We start from the raw sequence: 24,832 nt of genomic DNA, 5'->3' as shown, positions 1-24,832 counted from the left end.
TATAAAAATGAAAAATCAAACACAGATTCTAAAAATTCTTTTGTATGAGGAACTACTTTCTTCCTCCATTCATTTACATCTGCAGTTGATGTCAGAACAGCAGAAACCGTTGCTACTTTACAAACGTCACTTTAGAGCTAGTATTTGAAGTTTTTTCTAGCATAATGTTTGAAGTGATAACAAAACAGGTGATTTTGCTGACATTTTAAGATTAAAAGGCTGAATGGCATGAAATGCCACCAGTCTAGAGACATTTCCCAGTACTTCTCTGTTGCAATCGGAATACCACAATAATGTATACAAAAATAATAACCCCAAAAAAGCCAAAGCAAAGGAAACACTACCAGAAACTCTACCAGACTTTGGTATTAATACAGCACTACAATTTACAAAAGAGACAGATAGACTTAAAGTCACTTGTCTGTTTTTCAATGATTTGATCAGCTGTAGTTTAAAATAGTTGTGAGTTTTCTCCTCTAAGGGCTTATTATGCAGTCTCTGTCGCCATCTTGTGGCGGAACATTAGCTATCTTTGCTCTGCTAAGTATGATAAATGCAGACACAATGATCTCCGAAATAATAATTAAAATAGGCACTATCCTTATAAACTGCATAGTTGCAATTTAAACAACTACATTTCTCACCTAAAGACTCAAAAGTACATTATGTTGTCCAACAGCTGCAATATTTGTCAAACTGTGGTGAGTTTATTGGTCTGCTGTAACTCTATGTGGGCGAAGTAATACAGAAGGGTGAGAAGGCTGTACAAGTGGTGTTATTTCAGAATATTACACGGCTATCAGCCAACCAGATTCTAGAGCCAGACAGAACTGTTGTATAAGTCGATATATTGATTATTGTGACAGGCCTAGCCATTTATTACATTTTTTTTGTGCTTGCATCGGTTGATTTGGTTATTTAAGGATTACAATCAAATCAGCCAATCAATGCAAGTCATTCTAATCTATAAAGCTTTTATGGTTTTGATTCTCAAGATAAACTTTTTTTTCTTCTATTTTACATATCATAAACAAATGGTTTATACCCTTAGAGGCTTGAAACTCTGTGCTCGTATTTAGCAACTGTTAGTTGTGCAATGAGATGCTTATTACAAACCCACTTTAAGCTTGTGCATTTAGCACATATGAAACCGTTTCAGAAATAGTACAGAACAAAGCATCCCCTCATGAAATGGCTTTTGGTACACCAAGTGCTTTTTTTCTGGGAAAATAATAACTTAATTGCTTCATGAAGACATAATACTTAGCATTTTACAATCAAGCTGAACACTTTGGTTTAAAGAGGCAAGTCTCTGAGTAGTCGGAGGAGTTTAATTGAATAAAAGATGTTTTTACAAACCGTTTTGTTGATGCAAGTGGCAAGAACTAGATCTTTTATTAATGAGCAAAAGCCTGTGTGTTATACAAAGGATGGAATTGGTTTTAGTGTAGTATATCGGATGTTAAGTCCTCTTGTCATTCAGCTGGTTTGTACGTTACACAAGTCAATTTACATTGCTTAAAATAGCCGTTTAATAGATCATCTGGGGTATAAATAAATGTCCGTTTCTTGGAATTAAACTGTTTGTCTGTATAGTTGTGCGGGCGTATGTGTGTATTTATAAATGTTATGTTGAATTAAATTGGACTTACGAACACGAGTCTGAAATGTCTTTCTTTTTCTTTTTCTTTTACAGTATATCAAGATTCCAGCGTCCTCGGATTCTCCTGATGCTTTCCGTGTGTTCTCCTTCTACCTGTCCAGCGACAGTAAAGACAAACCTCAGGCCAGCTTTGATTGTGTTCACCAGTTTGTTTCGGGGTAAGATACTGATGCAAATAGTCAGTCAGTCGGCATGTTAATCAGTGTGTCAAAAAAAAGAATATTACTGCAAATAATAACATTAATAATTAATAATAATAATAATATTAGTAAAATATTACCAATGCTGCTGCTGCTACTACTACTTCATCTACTACTACTACTAATAATAATAATGCAGTAAGTTCAAAATATTAGCTCAATAAGTTCAACATGAAAAATTGCATAAAAGCTTTTCCCTTATTATTGCACGGCTGTCTAAAAACCTGATTCTGATTGGTTAGTCATCACATTCCAATGTACTCTATTCCTAGATAACAACCACTAAAACTAACAACACAAGCTCATCTAGGTACTTTGAATCATCTTGACTACCAGTGAATGTAGTCACATCCATTTTTTTATGCTTATATGTCACATTGCAAATCTTGATATTTTGGCACTATACTATGGTTAAATAATACATAGGTTAGTGTGTGCTCCATTTAGCCAATTCTGTCAGCTTTGAATTTAATTTAAAAAAATTAATAAACCTTACAAAAGTTTTTTTTCACAATGTTTTTTTTTTTCCAAATGTTTACATTTTGTGGCAAGTAGTAGCTGAGTAATAATAATAATACATTTTATTTTATTTATTTTATTTATTATTTATCACTTTTCTATAACCCAAAGAGCTACAAATTTTAGCTACTATTCAGTAAAACAAAACACCCGCTAAGAAACTCGATACAGAGGAACATAACCTACTGCCAGCTAGCTCTTCAGAAGTGTTATTGCAGAGCAACAAAAGCCGCATGCAGAAGTATAAATGCATGGCTACATGCAGGGCCGGCATCGTGGGTCACGGCGATCACTCGACGCAGAAGCTCTACACAACACAACAGCTCTTAATGAAGTTGTTTATTCTTGAATGCTAATCTGTTTATTACTTTATTGTACTACAATTAAAATCGTTTTGTTACTTGATGCAGAATAAATATGTTAAATAAGAACAACAGTAGCATCGCAATAATATTCAAATTACCCTGGTGTCAAGTAGGGCTGCACGATATTGGAAAATTTTTATTTATTTTGCTATTAAATATTGCGATTCTATATATTATATATGAATTAGAGCTAGGCTGATAAACGGTATTATATTGAATCACGATAAAATTTGTCAATTACAATAACAGAGTGCTGAAGTTTGCCCTGCGCGTTTGTGGATTTTAAAGAAACTTCTTTGGTGCATCAATCTTGTCAATGCTATCGTTCAAAAAAGTAATGATTCGCACTCATCAATTAATTGCTTTGAACTGTTTTTCTTTTTTCTTTTTACATTCTTTGGGTGATTTAAAGACGTTTCGGCACAATGTCTTTCTCAGTGTGTGAAACAATCCTCTCACTCCACCCTTTTATCCCATAGTCAGTCACAATGCGTCATTAGTTAGACGGCCACTCTCATTTTCATTTCATTATTCCAGATTAACCACATAAGGGACTATTTGCCTTCATATTTCAAACAATATTTCACAGAGAAATAGCATATCAATTATTATCATTTGCCAAGTGTACATCAATACAATGAAATCCTGACAGATAACAATAAAAAATACATTTGACGGTCACTCGATGATTAAAGACAATCTTACCTTTACCTCAACACACATAACTAACCACACAAGAAATATTTAACCTCACCTTCAAAAACATTATCTCACTGGAAAATAGTATATTTACATCAATAAAATAAAATTCCGACAGTCCAAAACATTAAAAAAATACATTTGTTAAATTGTGCCAATCATCTAGACGGCTGCTCGATGTTTGCCCACAGTCTCTTTTTCATTCCAGTAAATCATAATTTATACATACAAAAAATACCTTCACCTTCAATAACAATAATAAGCTCTGGACTTTTTTTTTACTCTATATTGATCTAAGAGCCAATCACACAGCAGAAATGTGCAACAATGGGAATCTAGAAGTGTGTTGATATTAGAAATGTATCAAATCTTCAACCAACAACAATGTATCTGTCGAAAATACGTAATGCCATTTAACATACCCTCAATGTTTTGTGGCTTTAGTCATTGTTGGGGTACTCTATTGAAATCTGGAAGCATTAACAGCTTATATCTAAATAAATATCGTTACCGTTTAATATGGTAAATAATTATCAAGATTGCATTGTTGCCATATCGCCCAGCCCTAATATGAACACAATTTCACCATACGACCTCTATTTGAAAAGAATTTATAATGTTAGATCGATTGGGATGATTCTGCAGTGGGAATGCGTCTCCATAAAATCTAATAAACAAGCTATAAAAATGTAGGGGTCCCTGACACATTTTCGTTGTTGTCTGTGCTACTTGCGGTGCGTTTCTGTATTTGCATGTGCTGTGAGTATTGTCATGTATAACCATCTATAAATACAATCAAGAAAAAGGCACAACTGAAATAAAGTGTTTTATCATTTCCTGAGTTTAATTGTATTCAAGTACAGTAACTGAAAGATAAAAATAAAAATATTTCAGTAAAATTAACCATAGTTAAAGTCACAAATGGTACAGTTTCTTATACCCAAGTGTTTTTAAAATCATTATACAATCACAGGCATCAAAACATATGCAAGTGATGCATTATAATACACACCCAACATTGCATATCCTGCGATGTGACTATTGTGAATGATCCCATTGCAATATAGATGCTAAAATAATATATATTGGGCAGCCCTAGTGTCAAGTGTAGGTTGTTGTTTTTTAGGATCAACATTTACCGTGACCTTTGAACCCAAGTGGCATTACAGTATTTGGCGTCACGGTGGGTTGTGAAGTTGCTGCCTCTTGATCAGGGTGGCACTGATCTGTTCGCTCAGAAACTCAAAGGAGACTTGTTGTCTCACAATACTCCTCTTGTCTTGCTGAAGAATAGCATTACATTGGTTTGTGGGAAAGAGGATGCAAAGCAATTCCACAAGAACCGGTTAAGGCTATTAGTCATAAATTAGTCACTGACTTTCCGGCTGCTCTGCAGACAAAGGAGCGGCTGTGACACTTAGCAATGGGGAGCGAGGTATTAAACATGTCAGTCTTTACATAGCAGGTTGATTCACGGTGCTTTCAATGAAATTTCTGTTGTCACACTCATTTAGCCTTTTTCATTCACAGTGCTGTTTTTAGCATGTCCAAACTTCAAAATCATGCCCTAAAATAAACCAAGAAGTCAGTGATGTATGATAATATTTCTTTGTTAATAAAAAACAAAGCTGTTTGAGATAAAATAAGTGAATTTATTTTCAGAATATTCAGAATATCATATGAATAATTTACATTTTAAAAAGTTAAAATTTATTTTAGCAAGTTAAAATGCAGTCTCATTAGCCACTTTATTAGATACACCATACTATAGCCCGGTTGGACCCCCTTTTGTCTTCAGAACTGCCTTAATCATTCGTGGCATAGATTTAACAAGGTACTGGAAATATTCCTCAGAGATTTTGGTCCATATTAACATGATAGCATCACACAGTTGCTGCAGATTTATGAACTGCACATCCATGATGTGAATCTCCCATTTCACCACATCCCAAAGGTGCTCTATTGGATAGAGATCTGATGACTGTGAAGGCCATTTGAGTACAGTGGCCTTATTATCATGTTCAAGAAACCAGTCTGAAATGATTTGTGCTTTATGACATGGTGCGTTATCCTGCTGGAAGTAGCCATCAAAAGATGGGTACACTGTGGGCATAAAGGGATGGACATGGTCAGCAACAATACTTAGGTAGGCTGTGGCATTCACACAATGCTCAATTGGTACCAATGGGCCCAAAGTGTGCCAAGAAAATATCCCCCACACCATTACACCACCAGCCTGAACCATTGATACAAGGCAGGATGGATCCATGCTTTTTTGTTGTTGACGCCAAATTCTGACCCTACCACCTGAATGTGGCAGCAAAAATTGAGACTCATCAGACCAGGCAACATTTTTCCAATATTCTATTGTCCAGTTTTGTGAGCCTGTGTGAATTGTAGCCTTGGTTTCCTGTTCTTAGCTGACTGGAGTGGCACCCGATATGGTCTTCTGCTGCTGTAGTTCATCCGCCTCAAGGTTGGAGACATACAGAGATGCTCTTCTGCATTCCTCGGTTGTAACGAGTGGTTATTTAAGTTATTATTGCCTTTCTGTAAGCTTGAACCAGTCTGGCCATTCTGCTCTGACCTCTGGCATCAACAAGACATTTGCGCCCACACAACTGCCGCTCACTGGATATTTTCTTTTTTGGGCCATTGTCTGTAAACCCTAGAGATGGTTTTGCATGAAATTCTCAGTAGATCAGTCGTTTCTGAACTACTCAGACCAGTCCGTCTGTCACCAACAACCACACCATGTTCAAAGTCACTTAAATCTCCTTTCTTCCCCATTTTGATGCTCTGTTTGAACTGCAGCAGATCGTCTTGACCATGTCTACATGCTTAAGTGCATTGAGTTGCTGCCATGTAATTGGCTGTTTAGAAATCTGCTTGTTAAGTGTGACGTCACACAAAAGCGGCTTCCGAGTCAAAGCGCTCTATTCAACTATATAGGGAGATTCAAGAAATGGCAATAATATACATTTACAAAGTGATTTAATAATTTTAAAAATCACGATCGCAATATATATGTCCGTTCCTAAAGTCCGAGGACCAGAAAGTGATTCATTTTTTTATAAATTGTTAAAATTTTGGTACTTATTATGCAGCAAGCCCAGGGATTGTTGTGAACACCACGACTTTATATAAAATTAACTGTAATGTGTGATATGAATAAAAAGTGATCATAAAGGAATAATTTCTCAACTCTAATGAGTGGCGGCTTGGACCAGGAAACAGTATTACATACATCACCAACACGTCACCACTTACTAAGCGGATAGAAGTTAACGAGCAGTTTGACAGCTGTACCTAATAACGTGGCCATGAGTGTATATTTAAAAGTAACATTAAATAAATGCGGTGTTGGCAAGCAAAAGCATTAAAATAATAACGTACTGTGCAAAATATAAAGTATAATGTGTGAAAAACTGTTAATATAAGTATAAAATAGAATTTAGCATTTTAATAATATATATACATTTAATATTTCAAACTTTTCTATCCTAAACAAGCTCTATAGCTAAATTCTGTTGGCAAATAAAAATTAATAAACACACTTTAAATTTCTGTTGTGTGGTGATCACCTAATTGTTTATTTTCCAAAAAAAATGTGACTTTTTCTACCAAGCTTGTGAAATTAATTTCCAAACATTTTAACAAATCCACAATTTTTTTTTTCTCTCAGTAATTTTATTAACTTTTCTTTGCTGTTGTTGTGCTCAGAGATGGCAGGGATCGTCTGGAAGGTCAGGGCAGTATTCAGGATAAAATCACAGTGTGTGCCACCGACGATTCTTACCAGATGACCCGCGAGCGCATGTCTCAAGTGGAAAAGGACATCTGGAGTCGCTCAGCCATCGAAATCAAACCTGGATCTACACGTCCAAGTAAGAATCCAGCTTATGTGCACACTAAGAACTGCTCCATATGCACAGACACAATTATCTCTCATTAAACATATCAAATAACACTTTTCCCTCAAATAATACCCAAGTAATATCATGTCCAAATGATACTCAAGTGAAAGCACAGATAGTCGAGTAAAAGTAAAAAAAATGCAGTTTTAATAATTCTCTAATAATAATAATTAATATGCAAAATGTAAACAAAAGTTTTTATTTAGATCTCATTTATTGCTATTTTTGAAAAAAAAAAAGTTTTCAATTAAATATATTATGATGTGAGTGGAAAATCTGAATTATTAAACCATATATTTATTTCTGAACTCTCCCGATGTTAAAGCTTTGGTAATATGTTGTCTAATAATTCTACAAACATAAAAATACCTGGAAAGCTTTTTTGATATTTTCTTTTGAAAAAAGTGACATTTTAGTAAATGATGTGTTTTTAATATTCTTTATCATATTGGTTTTAGTGTGGTTTTGTTTGCATGTTGTGTCATGATGCTACTGCCCTAATTTAATAGTCCTCTGTGGGATTAATGAAGTTCTTAAACTTAAAATAGAAACCAAATGGCAATACATTTAGGCAATAGATGTGGAAAAAATATATCTGTATAATAGTATAAAAGTATAATAGTTTATTTTTAACAAGATTTTTCATTAGTTTTATTTTTATTTTGGTTAGATTTTTTTTTCAAATTCAGTCAGTTGTAAATAGTTTTTAAAGGGTAGATTTACTAGTTTTAATAAGTTTTTATATTTTGAAATTGCTTGGTTTTATTTATTTATTGTTAACTATTTTAATTTTTTATTTTTTTTTCCCGTAAACTTGTTAGGTGCAAGATTCGAAAACATTAGAATAAATATTGTGTAATAAAACTCAACCATTTTTTTAAACATATATTGAGAGGCAACATAAACACTACCATCTACCACTACCATCCACCCATTGTCAAATTCAAATACAACAGCAAGATAACTGCCCTAAGTACAATATGTGTGTAAGGCTGCTTCTGAGGTTAAATACACAGTAGTAATGGGAAGTTCGAATTATTAACGCAAACTGGATCTTTTGTGTTTCAATCTGTCCATGTTTCGACTAAACAAATCAAAAATATGTACTCGGCAATCATAATTTAGAGTCAGTTAAAACATAATCAGAAAAGTTTTGTACTATAAAGTGTGGCAACCCAAATGAAGCATGATTCACTTATTTCAATTCCATTACAATTTTCTGTTAGAAAATAAACTTTCGCTTTACCAGATCCTCTCATTTAAGCCATCAGTTTAACTGCGCTGCCGCTGTTCAAGTTTGCTTCAGTCACAGCAGGATGCAGTGTTGCCAGATTTAGCTGACTTTTTCAAGCCCAAAAGCTGTCCAAAACCGCCCAAACTCACAAAAAACGCCCAAAATATTAGATTAATATTTTATTTAATTTTAATTGATTTAAATAAAAAATTAACTTCGTCACCTTAACTATTATAATTTTTTAGCCATACAGCAAGGAACACCAACAGTCATAGAACCACAACATAACCGGATCACATCAAAACACTGATTAGAGAATGTTTTACTTCAGAAATGGGGTGTTAATTCATCCTATTTGACTTTTTAAATTCTTTTAAACATAATTAGGTGCTGCTTGTCAAGCAGACAACGCTTCTATGTTTGTTCTTGCTGTCAGTTGCGAAAAAAAAAAAAAGATTGAAAAGTGTCAGGAAAAACCGCTGTGAGTTTAACTGCAGGCGCTGCATGGTGGGCGTGCAGGCAAAGGGGAGTCAGATTTGTCTGGGGATTCAGATTTTCACACAACTTGCTTTCACCTTCTCTTGTGGGTGGGCCCACATGGTTTGTGTCATGCACTGGTCACTACTAAGTGAATAGAGTAGGAGCACACAGTTATATTTTGCTAAATAAGTTGCAGATCACATTTACATTTCAAAACACGCCTATGCCATTTTTTACCCACACAATCAAATTCAAAACCCCCCTACTGGGCAGGATCCCACCCAATCTGACAACACTGGCTGGATGTCATGTACTGTTTGTGTTTGGTTCACCTGTTGAATCACGGATACACAGTATTATCAGCTCACCGGATCTCAAATCTGATCTCAGTGTAGCCTCTGATAAGTTCTAATAACTGAATATATGTTTGTATATAAGTGCTTACTGGAGACGCAATTAAATCAAATGATTCAGTTCGATTTGGTGAAATAGTTCAAACAGTTAATTTAGAAGATTGGTAAAAAAGAATGATTCGTTTGCGATTGGGATCACTAATATGGAAATAAAACCCATTATTTGGCACAAATGTGTTAAATTAATACAAGTTCCTGCACTGGTCGTATTTAATGTTGTCACAGTGCTGCTGTCATGTCCAGGCATTGTTTTTGTCATGGGAGCAGCGACGAGGACTGACTGGAGAACCAGAAGTAAATAGATTTACTTCTAAAAAGCATGCAGTAGGCTTATACTGTATATTTTAAATACATACACAAAGACTAAAACAAAGGATGTTTTTGCTGTAATTTTAGTTAGTTTCAGTTAGTTTTGTATGTACAAAATACAGTTTCAGTTGTTTCTCTTGTTTTTATTTCAGTTAACAAAAATGTTTTTTAATTCTAATTTTAGTTTTTTTCGTTCATTTTCATTAACTACAATAGTATATCATATATTACAATAGTATATTATAGTACTAGTACAGTATAATAGTAATTATTAACTGTATAAAAACTATAATAGCCTTGATCGGTACTTTACAGAATAAAACCTAAATTAGGATTTTTTTAAACACGTATATCAGATAAACCATAAATTAAGATCATTTGAGCGGCCTTTTAATTATTTGCATTGTTGTATAACAAGCTTAAACCATGTCATGTAGAACACAAACCATTTGCTTCTAGCATGTTAAGCAGACATGCTTGTTTATTATGCATAAAATGGAAGAAAAATGTTGTTAAATAAACAGTGAAATTGTAAGGTATTATAAAAACACAGCTTCTTCAGCTTTGTCAGTTTGATTTGTTATTGCTCTTCCTATTTTACACCCCTCATCATGTCCTACAAATAACATTCATCTGGAGGACAAAGCAGGACGTTTTTGATGAAGAGATGTTTGTGTATCAGACGAGCTGCGTATGTTTCGTTTCCCTCCCCCCAGTCACTTTATCTTGCGATGACACAGGCATGAAGCCACAGACCTGTTCCATTAATCTGATTGAGACTGCCAGAAGTATGCGCTAACAAGTCTCATGCTGGGTGGATGAAGTTTAGCCCGGGATTTTAATTACCATGGCTGGGGATCAATTAGGTTTTCATCTGCAGAAATATACTGAATTATACATGGGGTCTCTCTCTGAAGCAAAGTCTGCAATTCCCCAAGCGACATCTAGAGAGAAGGACACGCGTCGTTCAGGCCTCTCATGTCGAAGAAAACTGGAGTGAAAGACCGCACTTCAGTGGTTGGAGAAAATTAGGATCTGTTTGATTCCCGGCAATTAAAGACACTGAATCACTTTCACTGAAGAAAGCAAATAGTGCCCTTCTTAACAAGGAAAATAAAAAGTGTGTGTTAGTGTCAGTGTCTTAATTTGCCTACTAAACACATTTGGGCTGCACACCCCTAACTTTAATTTTTTTTTGTTTGGTTTATTCCAAACCTGCGAGACTTTTATTTAGTTTCATAGCACAAATGACGATTTTTAAAGGGGTAGTTCAAATATTTACTCACACTCAAAAGGCTCTTTTATTTATCTTTTTCTTCTGTGTAACACAAGATAAGATATAATTAAGTATGTTGTGGGAAAAAAGTTGACATTGCCATTGCCATCTATAGTAGGAACTATAGGTTATGTAGGTATATATATATATATATATATATATATATATATATATATATATATATATATATATATATATATATATATATATATATAAAGAAAGAAAGAAACTCGGACAAATTTGGTATTCAAGGGTGAATAAAGGATGAAATCATTATTTAATTTAATCTTAATTTTTTTAAGGTAAATGAAGGTGCAGGTTATACAATGTTGCAGTCAATGCAGAGCTCCTCTCTTTCTCTCTCTCTCTCTCCCTTTTATATATATATATATATATATATATATATAAAAGAAAAATACCCTTCAAGTTCTAAAAGTTCAGAATTCAGGTCAGAAAAAGTAACTTAAATGTAATGTAACGCATTACTTTCCAAAAAAAGTAACTAATTAATGCAACTACTTACTTTTTGAGGGAGTAACTTTCCCCAACACTGATTATTAGGACAGATTTAACAGAACCCAGTGCACAAGAACTAACCTTACTTGTTCTTGCAGAAGCTCAAATGTGTCACATGACTCTCAAAAACAACAATCATTGGTTCTTGTGTCTTCATTAAAATTTCATTGTAAAATTCTGTTGAAATTCGACTTTAATAGGATTAATACCATAATGTTTAGTTCAGAATCATAGTGAAGTCAGCTGAACTTCATTTTGTTTTTAAAACATAAAACAGTAAAACATCATTAAATATAAGCATCATGAAACTAAAGCGACTGAGCACTGTTGTGTCCAGTAGTAACAAACTAAGCAATATTATTAACAGCATATAATCGAATGTCAGTGCCAGACCTGTTGATACAAATGAGATCAACATTTCAATGCTGCAAACTTCATAGTCAGGGTTTTAAATGAACGTTTTCCAACTTTGCAGGTAGTGTGTGTGCGTATATGTAAACAATTTCATTATTCATAAATGACTCAAAAAAAAAAAAAAAACATTTCAAAAGTAACATTTCTGTTGGCATAACAAAAAACAAGTGCTTAGATGATGAACAAAACCTTATGGGTGATGACAGAATAGTCATTTTGGGGTTGAACTAACCTTTAAGGGGTGTAATTTAGAGCCAGACATTATAGGAGCACAAAAGCAAAATGATTTCACGTTACCCCATTCTGATTTCAAATAATGTGTGTTTGGGTTCCATTCAGTTTACATAGCATTTGCTTTGGCTTTTTATTCCATCCCAGACCAAAAGCTATGCTGTCGCCATGCATATTTTTAAACCGGCTCCAAATGCATATGGCGGTGAAAAGTGGAGCCATGTCCTTGCACAATTTAGTGCCTGGCAGATACATTTGTTTGGCTGAAACTAAAATAAAACGGCCTCCAACTTTTTTTCTTTTTTTTTTTTTCCTTTTCCCATCTCTGTAGTCGAGCGCAGAAACCTCATGCTGTATTTCTGTGGTAAAGTAATAGTACACTTATCTTGTAGACGCTTCTAAATACTGCCTTGCCATCATAGCTCTCATAGTTGGCAGAGGCTTTCAAATGTATGGCAGGTATTTCAGTGGACGTTTAATTATAAAGAACAGAGGTATTTTGAGGTCGTTCTAACTTTGCACGCTGGTATGGGTGTGCAGAAGAATCATCAAACAGTTAGTGTGTACTCATGATGTTGGTTCTCATCCATTTGGACAAGCACAGTTGTTGTTTGTGGTGAGCAAATATGATTATTATTTTTATACATATTGTATATATGTTTATGCATGTTTATGTGTGTGTGTGTGTGTGTGTAAATATATATATATATATATATATATATATATATATATATATATGTATGTGTATATATATATTTATATTTATATACATATATATGGTCAAGGTCAAGAAGATCTGTTGCAGTTCAAACCGAGCATCAGAATGGGGAAGACAGGTATTTAAGTGACCTTGAACGTGGCGTGGTTGTTGGTGCCTGATGGGGTGGTCTGAGTATTTTGGAGACTGCTAATCTACTGGGATTTTCACGCTCAACCATCTCTAGGGTTCTCAGAGAATGGTTAGAAAAAAGAAAATGTCCAGTGAGCGGCAGTTCTGTGGGTGCAAATGCCTTATTGATGCCAGAGGTTGGATTGAGTTACATTGAGGTCAGAGGAAAATGGCTAGACTGGTTTGAGCTGATAGAAAGGCAACAGTGAGCATCTCTCAATGCAAGATGGATGGGCTACAGCAGCAAAGACCACACCGAGTTCCACTCCTGTCAGCTAAGAACAGGAAACTGAGGCTACAATTCACACAGGCTCACCAAAATTGGACAATAGAAGATTGGAAAAATGTTGCCTGGTCCTTGAGTATCGATTTCTGCTGCAACATTCGGATGGTAGGGTCAGAATTTGGCGTCAACAACATGAAAGCATGGATTCATCCTGTCTTGTATCAATAGTTCAGGCTGCTGGTGGTGGTGGTGTAATGGTGTGGGGGATATTTTCTTGGCACACTTAAGGCCCATTAATACCAATTGAGCATTGTGTGAATGCCACAGCCTACCTGAGTATTGTTGCTGACTATGTTCATCCCTTTATGCCCATCCCCACAGTGTATCTTCTTATGACTACTTTCAGCAGAATGACACACCATGTCATAAAGCTCAAATCATCTCAGACTGGTTTCTTGAACATTGCAAAGAATTCACTTTGCTCAAATGGCCTTCACAGTCACCAGATTTTCATCCAATAGAGCACCTTTGAGATGTGGTGGAAAGAGAGATTCGCATCATGGATGTGCAGCTGACAAATCTGCAGCAACTGCAGATCATCATTATCATGTCAATTTATATATATATATATATATATATATATATATATATATATATATATATATATATATATATATATATATATATATATATATATATATATTAGAACAGGGTAGCTGATGTCAAATTTAAAGCCAATGTTGTATTATTTAATCTAAAAATCCACATTCATAACAATTTGGGCTAAGAAATTATATTTGTTATTACATTATTAGATGTTATCATCTGAATCTGAGTTGTTGAAAATTAGATGATTATAATATAAAATATGTTAACCAAGTCACCTTTTTTTTAAGTGCACAATCTTAAAACGCAAATGTCTAAATCAGGGAAATGCATATTTGTTTAAAGACATTTCCCTGCTTAAATTTCTAAAAATGATCAAAATTCAGAATAATTCCTCTTAAAAAGTCGGATGACCAGATATGAATGAGAGTATCAACTCTGATAAAATGTCAGTAAAGCATCTGGTAAACAATATGACCTGAAACGGTCACGTTTACCTCAGAAAAGCCATCCGGTATCTAAAATTCAAGTTACAAGGAAAAAAATAATTTTTAAAAGAAGCATACTGAAAGAAAACAATTCTAACAAAATTTTTGTACAAATATGAACAATAACAAAAAGTTATTTGCTGTAAAATATCTGATCTCTTGTCTTCCATGGAAGCCAGTTAGTTGTATGATCTAAATTCAAAGCACTGCAGTAAAAAGTATGATGACCAGATATAATTTAGCTTCTTTACAGTGGAAGAATATTAGTACAGCATCTGATAAACATCCCAAAACATGTTACATTTACTTCAGGAAAGCTATTCTTTATTCAAATGTCCAGCAAGACAATAATGAAAAGGGGAGGAGCATTTTGCTGAATATTTGCATTATATTACATTTGGGGTGAAATCTTTAGTTTGCTAGAGTACACGCTGGTGGATATCAAAAACAAGCAGAGATGCATTTCTTATTTTTCTTGATTTATTTACAAGTGATGTATTGCTTTTAATTGTTTTTGTTTTAAATGAAATTATGTTGTTAAGCAATTGGAATTTATTTGTGTGTGGGTGACCCCTTAGTTATAATAATGGTTTGGTCCTTTTTATATATGGCTGAGGTTTAGTTTAGTTTGTGAGCTTAAATTTTGGTTGGGGACCACTTTAATATATGAGCCCTGAAAACACATACTCTTCCTTCTGTTTGTATGGCCAAGTGTGTGTGCGTGTAAGTGTTTTTTATCTGGATGAGTTACGGTGTGTAGAAGCCCCCAAAAAGTGTATTATTCAGCCTGTTGCATGAATGTAGATCAGTGATAGTTTGGACTGCAAGATCATGGCAATCGCAATACTTGTGATAGATAGGCACCTTCTGCATTATTGGAAGAGTCTTGACAGCCAGACAAGATTTTACTTTCTCACACTCACCAGTCTTTAACCATTGAGAATAGTATACAACTGAACAATGTATAATTTTCAATTAGTAGACACAACTGTTCATCACAAACAGTGAATTTAATATAACTGGCACTTCTGATAAATAATATCACCAAATATTTATCTCGACACTATGTCATTACAACACAAGCTGCTGTGCGTTTGTGAAAACACACACAAAAAGGAGTATTTAGAAACCATACAATGTGGCATGTTTAATGAGAGGCATCATTTCAGCTGTTGTGGCATATCTGAACATGCAGACATGATTAAATAAGTGACTTGGCTTTGTGAGGTAAAAAACAGTTTGATTTTGGAATTTGATTTGATGAGATTGCCTGTAAGGCTAGATTTGATTAAATGTTTGATGTTGGAATTCTGTGGCATCTGTCTACAGTTCAGACATTATTGCAGCTAAAACACGGTCAAATGTTTTCAAATGCTTTTACTGACAGAAAGCGTTTAATTAAGCTCTATTTGCAAAGCGTGACATGTTTAGACGTCAAAAGGTATTCTGTGTGTGTGTTTTTGTGTCTCTGTGTGTGTGTTTCCCCTCTTTCTTGTTTGCCAGTATGTTAAAGTCTGTAATAGTCAAACATTCCTCATAAATAGGATCATTGTTCTCACAGCTCTGCAGTTATTGCTCTATATCATGTAGTTAAAAAATGTGTTGAAATATGAAAACAGCTCTTTGAAATATAATGACGTCGGCCAGAATGTGTAATAAAGTGAATACTTTTTTGTTTGTTTCTAAAATAAAAACGGCTCATGGCTGCTAACCATCTATAGTGACTCATTTCCACTGAGTGGTACAGTATGGTATGATTCGATACGCATTTATGGTTGTTTCCACTGTCAAAAGGTCCCAAAAAGTGAACAAAACCATACCATTTTTTGGGTACCTAGCATACAAAAGGGTACCAAAAAAAGGAGATGCAAGACACGCAGCTGAATGCTATTTGGTAAAGGGCACCTATGGTGATAAATTACTTTTCAAGCTGTTAAGACAGACATATGTGTAGATATAGTGTATAGATCATCATATTGGAGTAATATAAACACACCCAGTCCTTTTTTTTTCAATTTAACAACATAAAACGATGGACCAATTGGAGCGGTTTTCAGATCGACCGCAACTTGATGTGGGAGTGTGGTCCCCCCGCCCACGAATTGATTAACAGCTGCGCGCTAACATGTCCCGGTAGTCAAGTGTATGATCATGTCAAGAGAAGACGAGCGCAAAGCACCTCTGAATAAAAGGTGTGTTCAGTTCACTAGGATAATCAATCGTCATCAAATGCGATCAAGAGTGAGTTTCAAAAGTTTAACATGTTTTAAAACAGTGCACGTGTGCAATGAAGTACAGCGATTCACTTTAGCTTTACTTCATTAGCACAGCCGCATGTCAAAACAATTATAAAGGAAGATGCTTCAATCCCGGTTTGTGGACGTTATATCAGGTTTTTTTACATTAACATAACAGATATCCACACAGCAGTGGAGATTAAGCTGTATCCTGTCACATATGCGTGCAAAAACAGTGCAAAGCTAAGCGTGCTCTGTCTGTCTGTCTGTCTGTCTCTGTGTGTGTGCGTGTGTATCTGTGTGTGTGTGAGCGTGTGAATTTTGTGAAAATATTGTGTGACTAATCAATGCAACTGCACAAGAAATACTCATTGGTAAAGTTCTTACTGTAGTATTTCTCACAAAGGCTACGTGAGATCTTCCTCCTTTAAGTCTGTCTGTTGTTTGTCGCAGCCGAGGGAGGAGATTAAGGCACGCAGAAAGACACATAGAAACAGTAGGCGGGGAGGACTCGCCTGAAAGGTGCAGTACGACAAAACAACCCCCGGTGGAAAAAATGTATAATATAGAATCAAGTAAAAGGTATAATGAAAAATCTTATGGGTGTTTTGAGCTGAAACTTTACATAAACATTCTAGAGACGCGATACACTTATATTAAATCTGAAAAAAGGGGTAACCTGGGTGCCCTTTAAAATGAAACGTCACTAAGCGCATGCTAGGAGAATGAAAACAACGGAAGCGCCATTTTTAAATACACAGCCGAGACATTACACCATAATACTATATACTTAAAATAACAAGCCATGGTCAACTCGAGGTTAAACAAACCTTGTCGTTGTCTTGATGAACAGCCACAAAGCCAAGAAAGGCTTTACACTGTGCCCTGTTATTTCTATGAATAATTTCGCACTGATCATTGATCTGCAGCTATAATCCATTTATGTTCATAGGAAGGTTAGTAATGAACCATCATACACAAGTATTTATTTGTTCAAAGCGTCTGTTTTGTGAGAAGTGCTTCTTGTATGATGTATGAATGACCCATACAGCATTACTTTGACATTTCCTTTGAGAATGACAATGACTGAAACTTTTGGTAACCCTTTGGCCGTGGAAACGCAAGCCTGAAAAAGGTGACCCATACAGACCTGACCCATACCATATTGTACCATACCACACCATGAAAACGGCCCATAGTAGAGAAAAACAACAAATGTAGTTTTCACAATTCCTCTTAAGATTTAAAAGAGTAGTTTAGCCCTCAAAACAACAACAAAAAAGCATTGCAATTTCACTTATCAGTGTCTTTCCAAAGCTCTTATGGTCTTGTGGAACTTCTGAGTAATGAACCAGTCCCTTTTTTTATTCCATATAATTACAGTAAATGAGGTCTGACAATGGCATACATCATCATAAATCTATCATTCAAGTGCTTGCATGACTCTCTCTGATATATTTAGAGGCTTGCATGATAGCCTTTTATGAGAAAACAGAAAAACACTACATTTCTGTTTAGTTCTGGAATATCATTTCTGAATGAATCATTATCTCTTGGTCAGATCTCTTGGTAAATGGATTTCTACAGTTCAGAAAACCAACTTTTTCTCTTACAGTCACTTACAACTGACTGACAATTACAGCAGTAGTATTTTTTGAGATTGTGTTTAAGACACTTATGCGTTTCAGTTTTAAAACTGTGTTTAGAATAAAAATGATCCACGTTCACACTGGCGTTTTATCTAGAGTTTTTGAAAAGCTCTCTGTTCACACTACACCGCTAAGAATGCATATCACGTGAACATACAAGCACTCTGGCATGTGCTGAAAGCTGCTTTAGCATATTCTTGCATCTGAGATCCAGGCAGTCCAGTCTAGCAGGAGCTCTGAGCACACCTGCCCAGCTAAGAGCAGCCCAACTTCAGCCAGTACACCCCGATTCTGCTTCTGGATCTCATCTCTCTGTAGTTGTTAAACGTGATCTATAATTCATCTTGTGTAGTAGACGTATATCTAATGGGTCTGCCTTTTGAATCTATTACTTGTTCTCAGGTAACATTTTTTGGCTAAGCACAAAGATAAGTTATACCTGTTAATTTGTGAAACCACCTACACTGATTTTGCATATTTGACTGATTGCTGCCTTTATTTCCCACAACGTGAAATCTTATTGTACTTTATATTTATTATTAATTATAAAAATGATGATAACTAACTTATTATTATATTCAGCAAAAGAACCAGCCATTTTGCATTTCCCTGTGCATTTCCTCTGATAATCTTTGTGTGTGTATATCCTGACATTAAGCACAGCCAAAACCACGCAGTGAGCTTAATGTTTCATATTTTTCCATGAAAATGAAAATAAAAGGAGGCATTTATTAGGCTCCGTTTTGTTATAAATGTGCATACAGTGAAGATGAGTGTCATATAAATATGCACATGTTGCCTTAACATTTTTGGTGTCTGTTATGTTTAAGTTGTTAATAAAAAAAAAAAAGTTGTCATGCTTTCGTTTTATAGCCAGGGTGAATGATGTTATAAAAGTACACTGTCATATTTAAATTTACCCGAGGTGTCCTCACGTTCTTGGGAGTTATAAACTTGCGAAGTCTGAACTTACAGGGAAGGGATGCAAGTCTGAACTTTGTGTACTTAATATTGAGAAAAAGCCCTAATCAGATTTACAGATGTCTCCATTTTCAAAACGCTCCATTTTCGGGGTGGTGTGGATGGAAGGCGTAAGCATAGCAAAACGTATGCGTTTTAAAACTAAAACATATTAGTGTAAACAGGGCCTTAGTGAATTGGTCCACATGATTTTATATAGTTATGTAGTGCACTATTTTAATGACTCACTGCCAGATCAAAAGTGGTCAGAATGCAAAATAGTGGTCAAGTCTGAGTGTTAAATGGGATATTTTAAACCAAAATAAAACTTGTCATTCTGTCAGTAGAAGTCTGTGATCATATCCAAACTGCTTCACAATAGCGTTAAATTTATATTAATGTAATAATTCAATTTAACCCAGTCCATTTGAATTGAATTCTCAATACAACAGTCCTGTGTGTTTCTGCAGCATCGAAACACCCCTAAAGCAGTATAAATGCCAGTGTTAACATTATGTAAAACGGGATGAAGCAAAGGAGCATAGCACTCTCTATGTAGAGAGCTTATGCCTCACTTTGTCCTATTGCAACCTTCAAAGTACAGCTTAAACTTGTAATGAGATTAGACATGCCTGATATCTATTAGCACTCCTGTGTCCTACTGGCTTCAGGTGAATTAGCACACTGGTTGGAAGATGGAAGGCAGAAAAAACGGCAGTATTTGAGATGCTTTAGTTTCCAGGGTTTAGATATTTGCACAGGAGTGAGCAACATTTACCGTCAACTTACTCTCTCTCTCTCTCTCTCTCTCTCTCTCTTTTTTTTTTTTTTTTACTCTGTAAGGCTCACCTGGTGCTGGTAATTTCACATTGCACATCCGGAGAAGGGCTTGTATGAGTTCTGCGGGGGCTGCGATGTTTACTTAAAGCTGTGTTTCTGGAAAGTGGTCCAGCACCGTCTGTTTACACTGCTGTATGTGTGACAGTCGTTTGTCATGGGCCCAACACTCACCCCTTCTCCGATACGTGTGTGTCTAATTTCACCTCAGGGCGGCTTGGTTTTGTTTTTGCGTAACGAGAGCTTGGGGATTTGAGTGGCCCCAGAAGTTCTGTGCTATTTGCAGAGCTCTCCGTTTATTTTCAGTGCTGAGGAGGCTGGCGGGTTAAGCAATAATCTCTTAGCCTGTTTTATGCCACTTTTTAAAGTCTTGTCAGATGCTGAGCTTGTTTTGAACTCTTATATGGTTATATGAATTGTAATTCATTGGTGAGAAGAAATAGTATGATGAAAAGTGTAGTTTGTAGCGTTAATTATTGGATTATACATATACATTACATACCCACTGTATGTATGTATGTATGTATGTATGTATGTATGTATGCATGTATGTATGTATATATATATATATATATATATATATATATATATATATATATATATATATATATATATATATATATATATATATATATTGCATAATTTACAATGTATATTGTACAATTAAAATTTTAATTATGTACATTTCCACTGCACATACACATTTGTAATTATGTTCATATCTATCTGCACACTTCTGATTATTAATAGCTACCTGTACATATGTTCATCTATTGTAAATCTCTGTTAATTCATTCATTTGTTAATATTCAGTTCAATTCAATTCAGTTTTATTTGTATAGCGCTTTTAAATGTAGATTGTGTCAAAACAGCTTCACATAAATGGTCATAGTAATTGAAACAGAGTAGTTCAGTTCTTGGTGTTTAAGTTCAGATCAGTTTAGCTCAGTTCAGTATGCTTTAATCATAACTGAGAGTCCAAACACTGAAGAGCAAATTCATCGATTGGTAGCTCTACCGATCCTAAACCATGCAAGGTAGTGGCGACAGCAGAGAGGGGAAAAAAAACTTCATTGAGGCGAGTGAAGAAAAAAAAAACCTTGATAGAAACCAAACTCACCTATAGTTTTTCTAGAATTGCACTTTATCACTTAAAGATGTATCTTGCACTTGCTGTTATTGCACTCTTAGTTTTACCTAAACTGCTTTTTGTTGTCTTGTACTTGTAAATGTGTAATGACATTAAAGTTGAATCTAATCTAATCTAAAGTAGTATTTTCTACATTTTTTTGGTTACCTTTTAGTCCTTTGCGTTTTAATTGGAAATTGGTGCACCATATTGATACTGTAAATGCATAAAAAGAGAAGGAAAATGTATTCCATTCTTTACCAACAAAATAAAATGTATTCTGCTTTCAGTGATTTCAGAAGACTTTTTTGATGAAATTAACTCTCTTAAGGACATTTTTAGCAAAGTATTAATGATACAAATCTGATTCAATTCATTTACTCACATCACATTCTTTATTTGTTTGTTGTTTTAAATTGTAAATTTATTATTGAAATGTACATAGCTTTAGTTGCTGACTGACATGGCATTAAATGAAAAATACATTAAATTACCAACTAAACAAAGTGCATTAAACTATTTGCTGAAAAGCTAAATCATATAAATGTTAACTTAAAACAAATCTGTTAATGTAAAGTACTACATTTACATAAATAAATTTATATAAGTACTTAGTTTTTGGAAACTGAAAATGTTTTATTTTATATAATCAGATTCCATAGATTAAGAATTAAATTTTATTAAATTTATTTTTGTATTAATAATTTTTAGAATCTAATAATATAATATAATATAATATAATATAATATAATATAATATAATATAATATAATATAATATAATATAATATAATATAATATAATATAATATAATATAATAATTTACAGTGGTAATTACAATCAATTATGCATAATTACATGCATCTAACCCACATTCTAACTCTATCCATGTATGAAGAACATGTAATCAATTTCTGTTAATTAATGTAAACAAATCTGTTTATAAGTGCTTTATTTTGGAAACTGAAAGTGTAATATTTTATATAATCATATTCCATAAAGAAATATTTAATTTAATGTTTTTTTTATTAATAATTTTTACAATCTCATAATATAATATAATATAATATAATATAATATAATATAATATAATATAATATAATATAATATAATATAATATAATAATTTACATGTATTTACTGTAGTAATTACAATTAATTACGCATAATTACATGCATCTAACCTGCACTCTAACCCTAACCATATTGTAAGTACATGTAATCAACTTCTAGTCAGTAGTTAAAGGAATATTTACACTGTAACAATGACAGGATAAATACTAAATTTTTTTTTTTTTGTTTTGTAGTAGATAATCCAGTATATAATCTTTTTTTTTCTGCCCAGCACTAAATATAAGGCGTATATTATTGTTTACAGAAGACCACACAGTTATATTATATAATAAGTGAAGCAATAACATTAATGACGTCCTTAATGTATTTGTTTTCTCAACCTAGGTAAATGTGTGAAGATTAAGAAGAAACAGAGTCTTTCAGCAAGTTTTGACAGCACTAATAAACATTCACCGAGCAACAAGAGGAACGGTGGTCCCAGCCTGGTGACTCACAGGCCCTTGAGGGAGAGAGTTATTCACATATTGGCCTTAAAGCCTTACAGCAAACCTGAACTATTGCTCTGGCTGGAGAGGGAGAAAGCAAGCCCCAAGGACAAGGCCGACTTGAGCCCTGTGCTGGATGAGGTAAAACCCTGCATACCACAGTCCAAATGCACAAGCAACACAATATTTATGTCGTAAATCAGTGGAAAAAATGTTACCGAAACTCACTTGCAATATTTTGATAGTGTTTTGCATTACAAAGCCTTTTAATATAAAGTATTTTAGTCCATTGTTGATGCTTGTAATATTATTGCATGCCATAAATATCAGTTTGTTGTGAAATGTAAATTTTTCAGCTTTTCTTGGAGAAAATAAAGTTAAAGTTGGGCAGATTTAATTTTTTTATTTATTTTTTAAGTTTCTTATGCTAAAGATATATATATATATATATATATATATATATATATATATATATATATATATATATATATATATATATATATATATATATATATATTTTTTTTTTTTTTTTAATATTTTTTTTTTTTTTTCTTCTTTTAGAACATTTTGAAAATGTCTTTATCTCATAAACAATTTATGATTATATTATATTATATTATATTATATTATATTATATTATATTATTGCTATTGCTATTGTTTTTGTTATTATACATTATATTTTTGTTATTTATTTTATTTTATTTTAGCCTGATATGCATAGCATTCTTCTTCTTCTTCTTCTTCTTCTTCTTCTTCTTCTTCTTCTTCTTCTTCTTCTTCTTCTTTTTTTTCTTCTTCTTCTTCTTCTTCTTCTTCTTCTTCTTCTTCTTATTATTATTATTATTATACTTCTATTACTAGTACATTACTATACTATACTACTATTATATGTTTTAGCCTAATATGCAGATCATAAAATCAGTATCAGAATATTTTTTATAGTTTAAAAAAGGTGGTGTTTAAGTTTTAGAATTTAAATTTAACTTTCAGAATTGTTATTGCAATTATTATAAATATTATTATATTTCTACTTGAATTACTACTATTTCTATTAATAATACTATTATATTATTATACTATTGTACTATTGGGTACAAATGTTAATTTTAGTGATTATTTATTTATTTATTTTATTTTTATTACTGAGACCTCAGACTATGACTCCTAAAAAAACTAAAGAATGAAAACAGTTTTTATTCACACAAAAGTGTGAAATTAATTATCAGTAATATAAAAATAAAAAGTAAAATCACAAATCACTTATTCATTGACTATTAAATCAGAATTATTAAACCCCTTTTTTTTTTTCTTTTTTAAATATTTCCCAATCTAATGTTTAACAGAGCAAATAATTTTTAGTTAGTTTGATAATATTTTTTCCTCTGGAGGAAAGTCTTATTTGTTTTATTTTGGCTAAAATAAAAGCAGTTTTAATTTTTTAAAAATCCATTTCAAGGTCAAAAGTATTAGCCCCAACTGTATAAACATCAAGATTCACTAACCGAGTGAATTCAAATGGCCAAGCTTATTTAAATTAAGGATAAATAATCTGTAATGTTAGAATCAAGAGTCGTTTGTTTGCTGATCAGACATCATGACTCGAGCTGTGGTTTGTAGCGTGCAGGAAACCCTCTCAGAAGATAAATGAGTAATAAACAAAGGCCACCTCACAAGATAATATCTGACCATCTGTGTATGTGAGTTAATGCATAGAAACCTTTCTCAGAAACTGTTTAGGGAAGCTAGATTTTAAATTCGTCCACATTTTTTCCTCACATCTTCCTCATAGTCTGAAGCTCTGCGTAATATGTTGTTGATTAAAACTCTGTCAGCGTTCAACTCCACACCAGTTCCAAGTTTATTATTATCATTTTTTTTATCTCCTCCATCAACCCTACTTCAGAAAACAGTGCTGGGCTTGTGCAGATAATACAGTTTATGTCCAGAGCTGCTGCTTTATTGCATTTGGGCAGGCGAGATGGTCATTGCTGATTTTGTCAGTAGGTTTATTTGCAGA

General features: G+C 33.6%; 2 protein-coding genes and 1 long non-coding RNA gene across 3 annotated transcripts in view; 2 read left to right on the top strand and 1 right to left on the bottom strand.

The window, feature by feature from the left end:
* LOC147839744 (uncharacterized) overlaps positions 1 to 24,832 on the top strand; it is a 512,229-nt gene that overhangs the window by 286,057 nt on the left and 201,340 nt on the right. The gene's annotated exons all lie outside the window — the stretch shown is intronic.
* LOC565819 (novel protein similar to elongation factor RNA polymerase II (ell)) overlaps positions 1 to 24,832 on the top strand; it is an 87,866-nt gene that overhangs the window by 41,198 nt on the left and 21,836 nt on the right. The window contains exons 3-5 of the mRNA XM_087293167.1: positions 1,697 to 1,821; positions 7,170 to 7,333; positions 22,713 to 22,954. Coding sequence (XP_087149293.1) covers positions 1,697 to 1,821; positions 7,170 to 7,333; positions 22,713 to 22,954 — 531 coding nt within the window. The remainder of the gene's footprint in view (positions 1 to 1,696; positions 1,822 to 7,169; positions 7,334 to 22,712; positions 22,955 to 24,832) is intronic.
* Positions 1,947 to 9,038, bottom strand: LOC147832831 (uncharacterized). Its single transcript, XR_015515006.1, has 3 exons — positions 6,925 to 9,038; positions 6,066 to 6,162; positions 1,947 to 4,998 (listed from the first exon to the last, which is right to left on the bottom strand). It is a non-coding gene; the product is annotated as an uncharacterized LOC147832831 (long non-coding RNA).

Source organism: Danio rerio, chromosome 18 (assembly GCF_052040795.2).
Source record: "Danio rerio strain M-AB ecotype USA chromosome 18, GRCz13ab, whole genome shotgun sequence".
Classification (NCBI taxonomy): domain Eukaryota; kingdom Metazoa; phylum Chordata; class Actinopteri; order Cypriniformes; family Danionidae; genus Danio; species Danio rerio.
The sequence above is the reverse complement of the archived record's forward strand: the minus strand, read 5'-3'. Positions and strand labels throughout refer to the sequence as shown.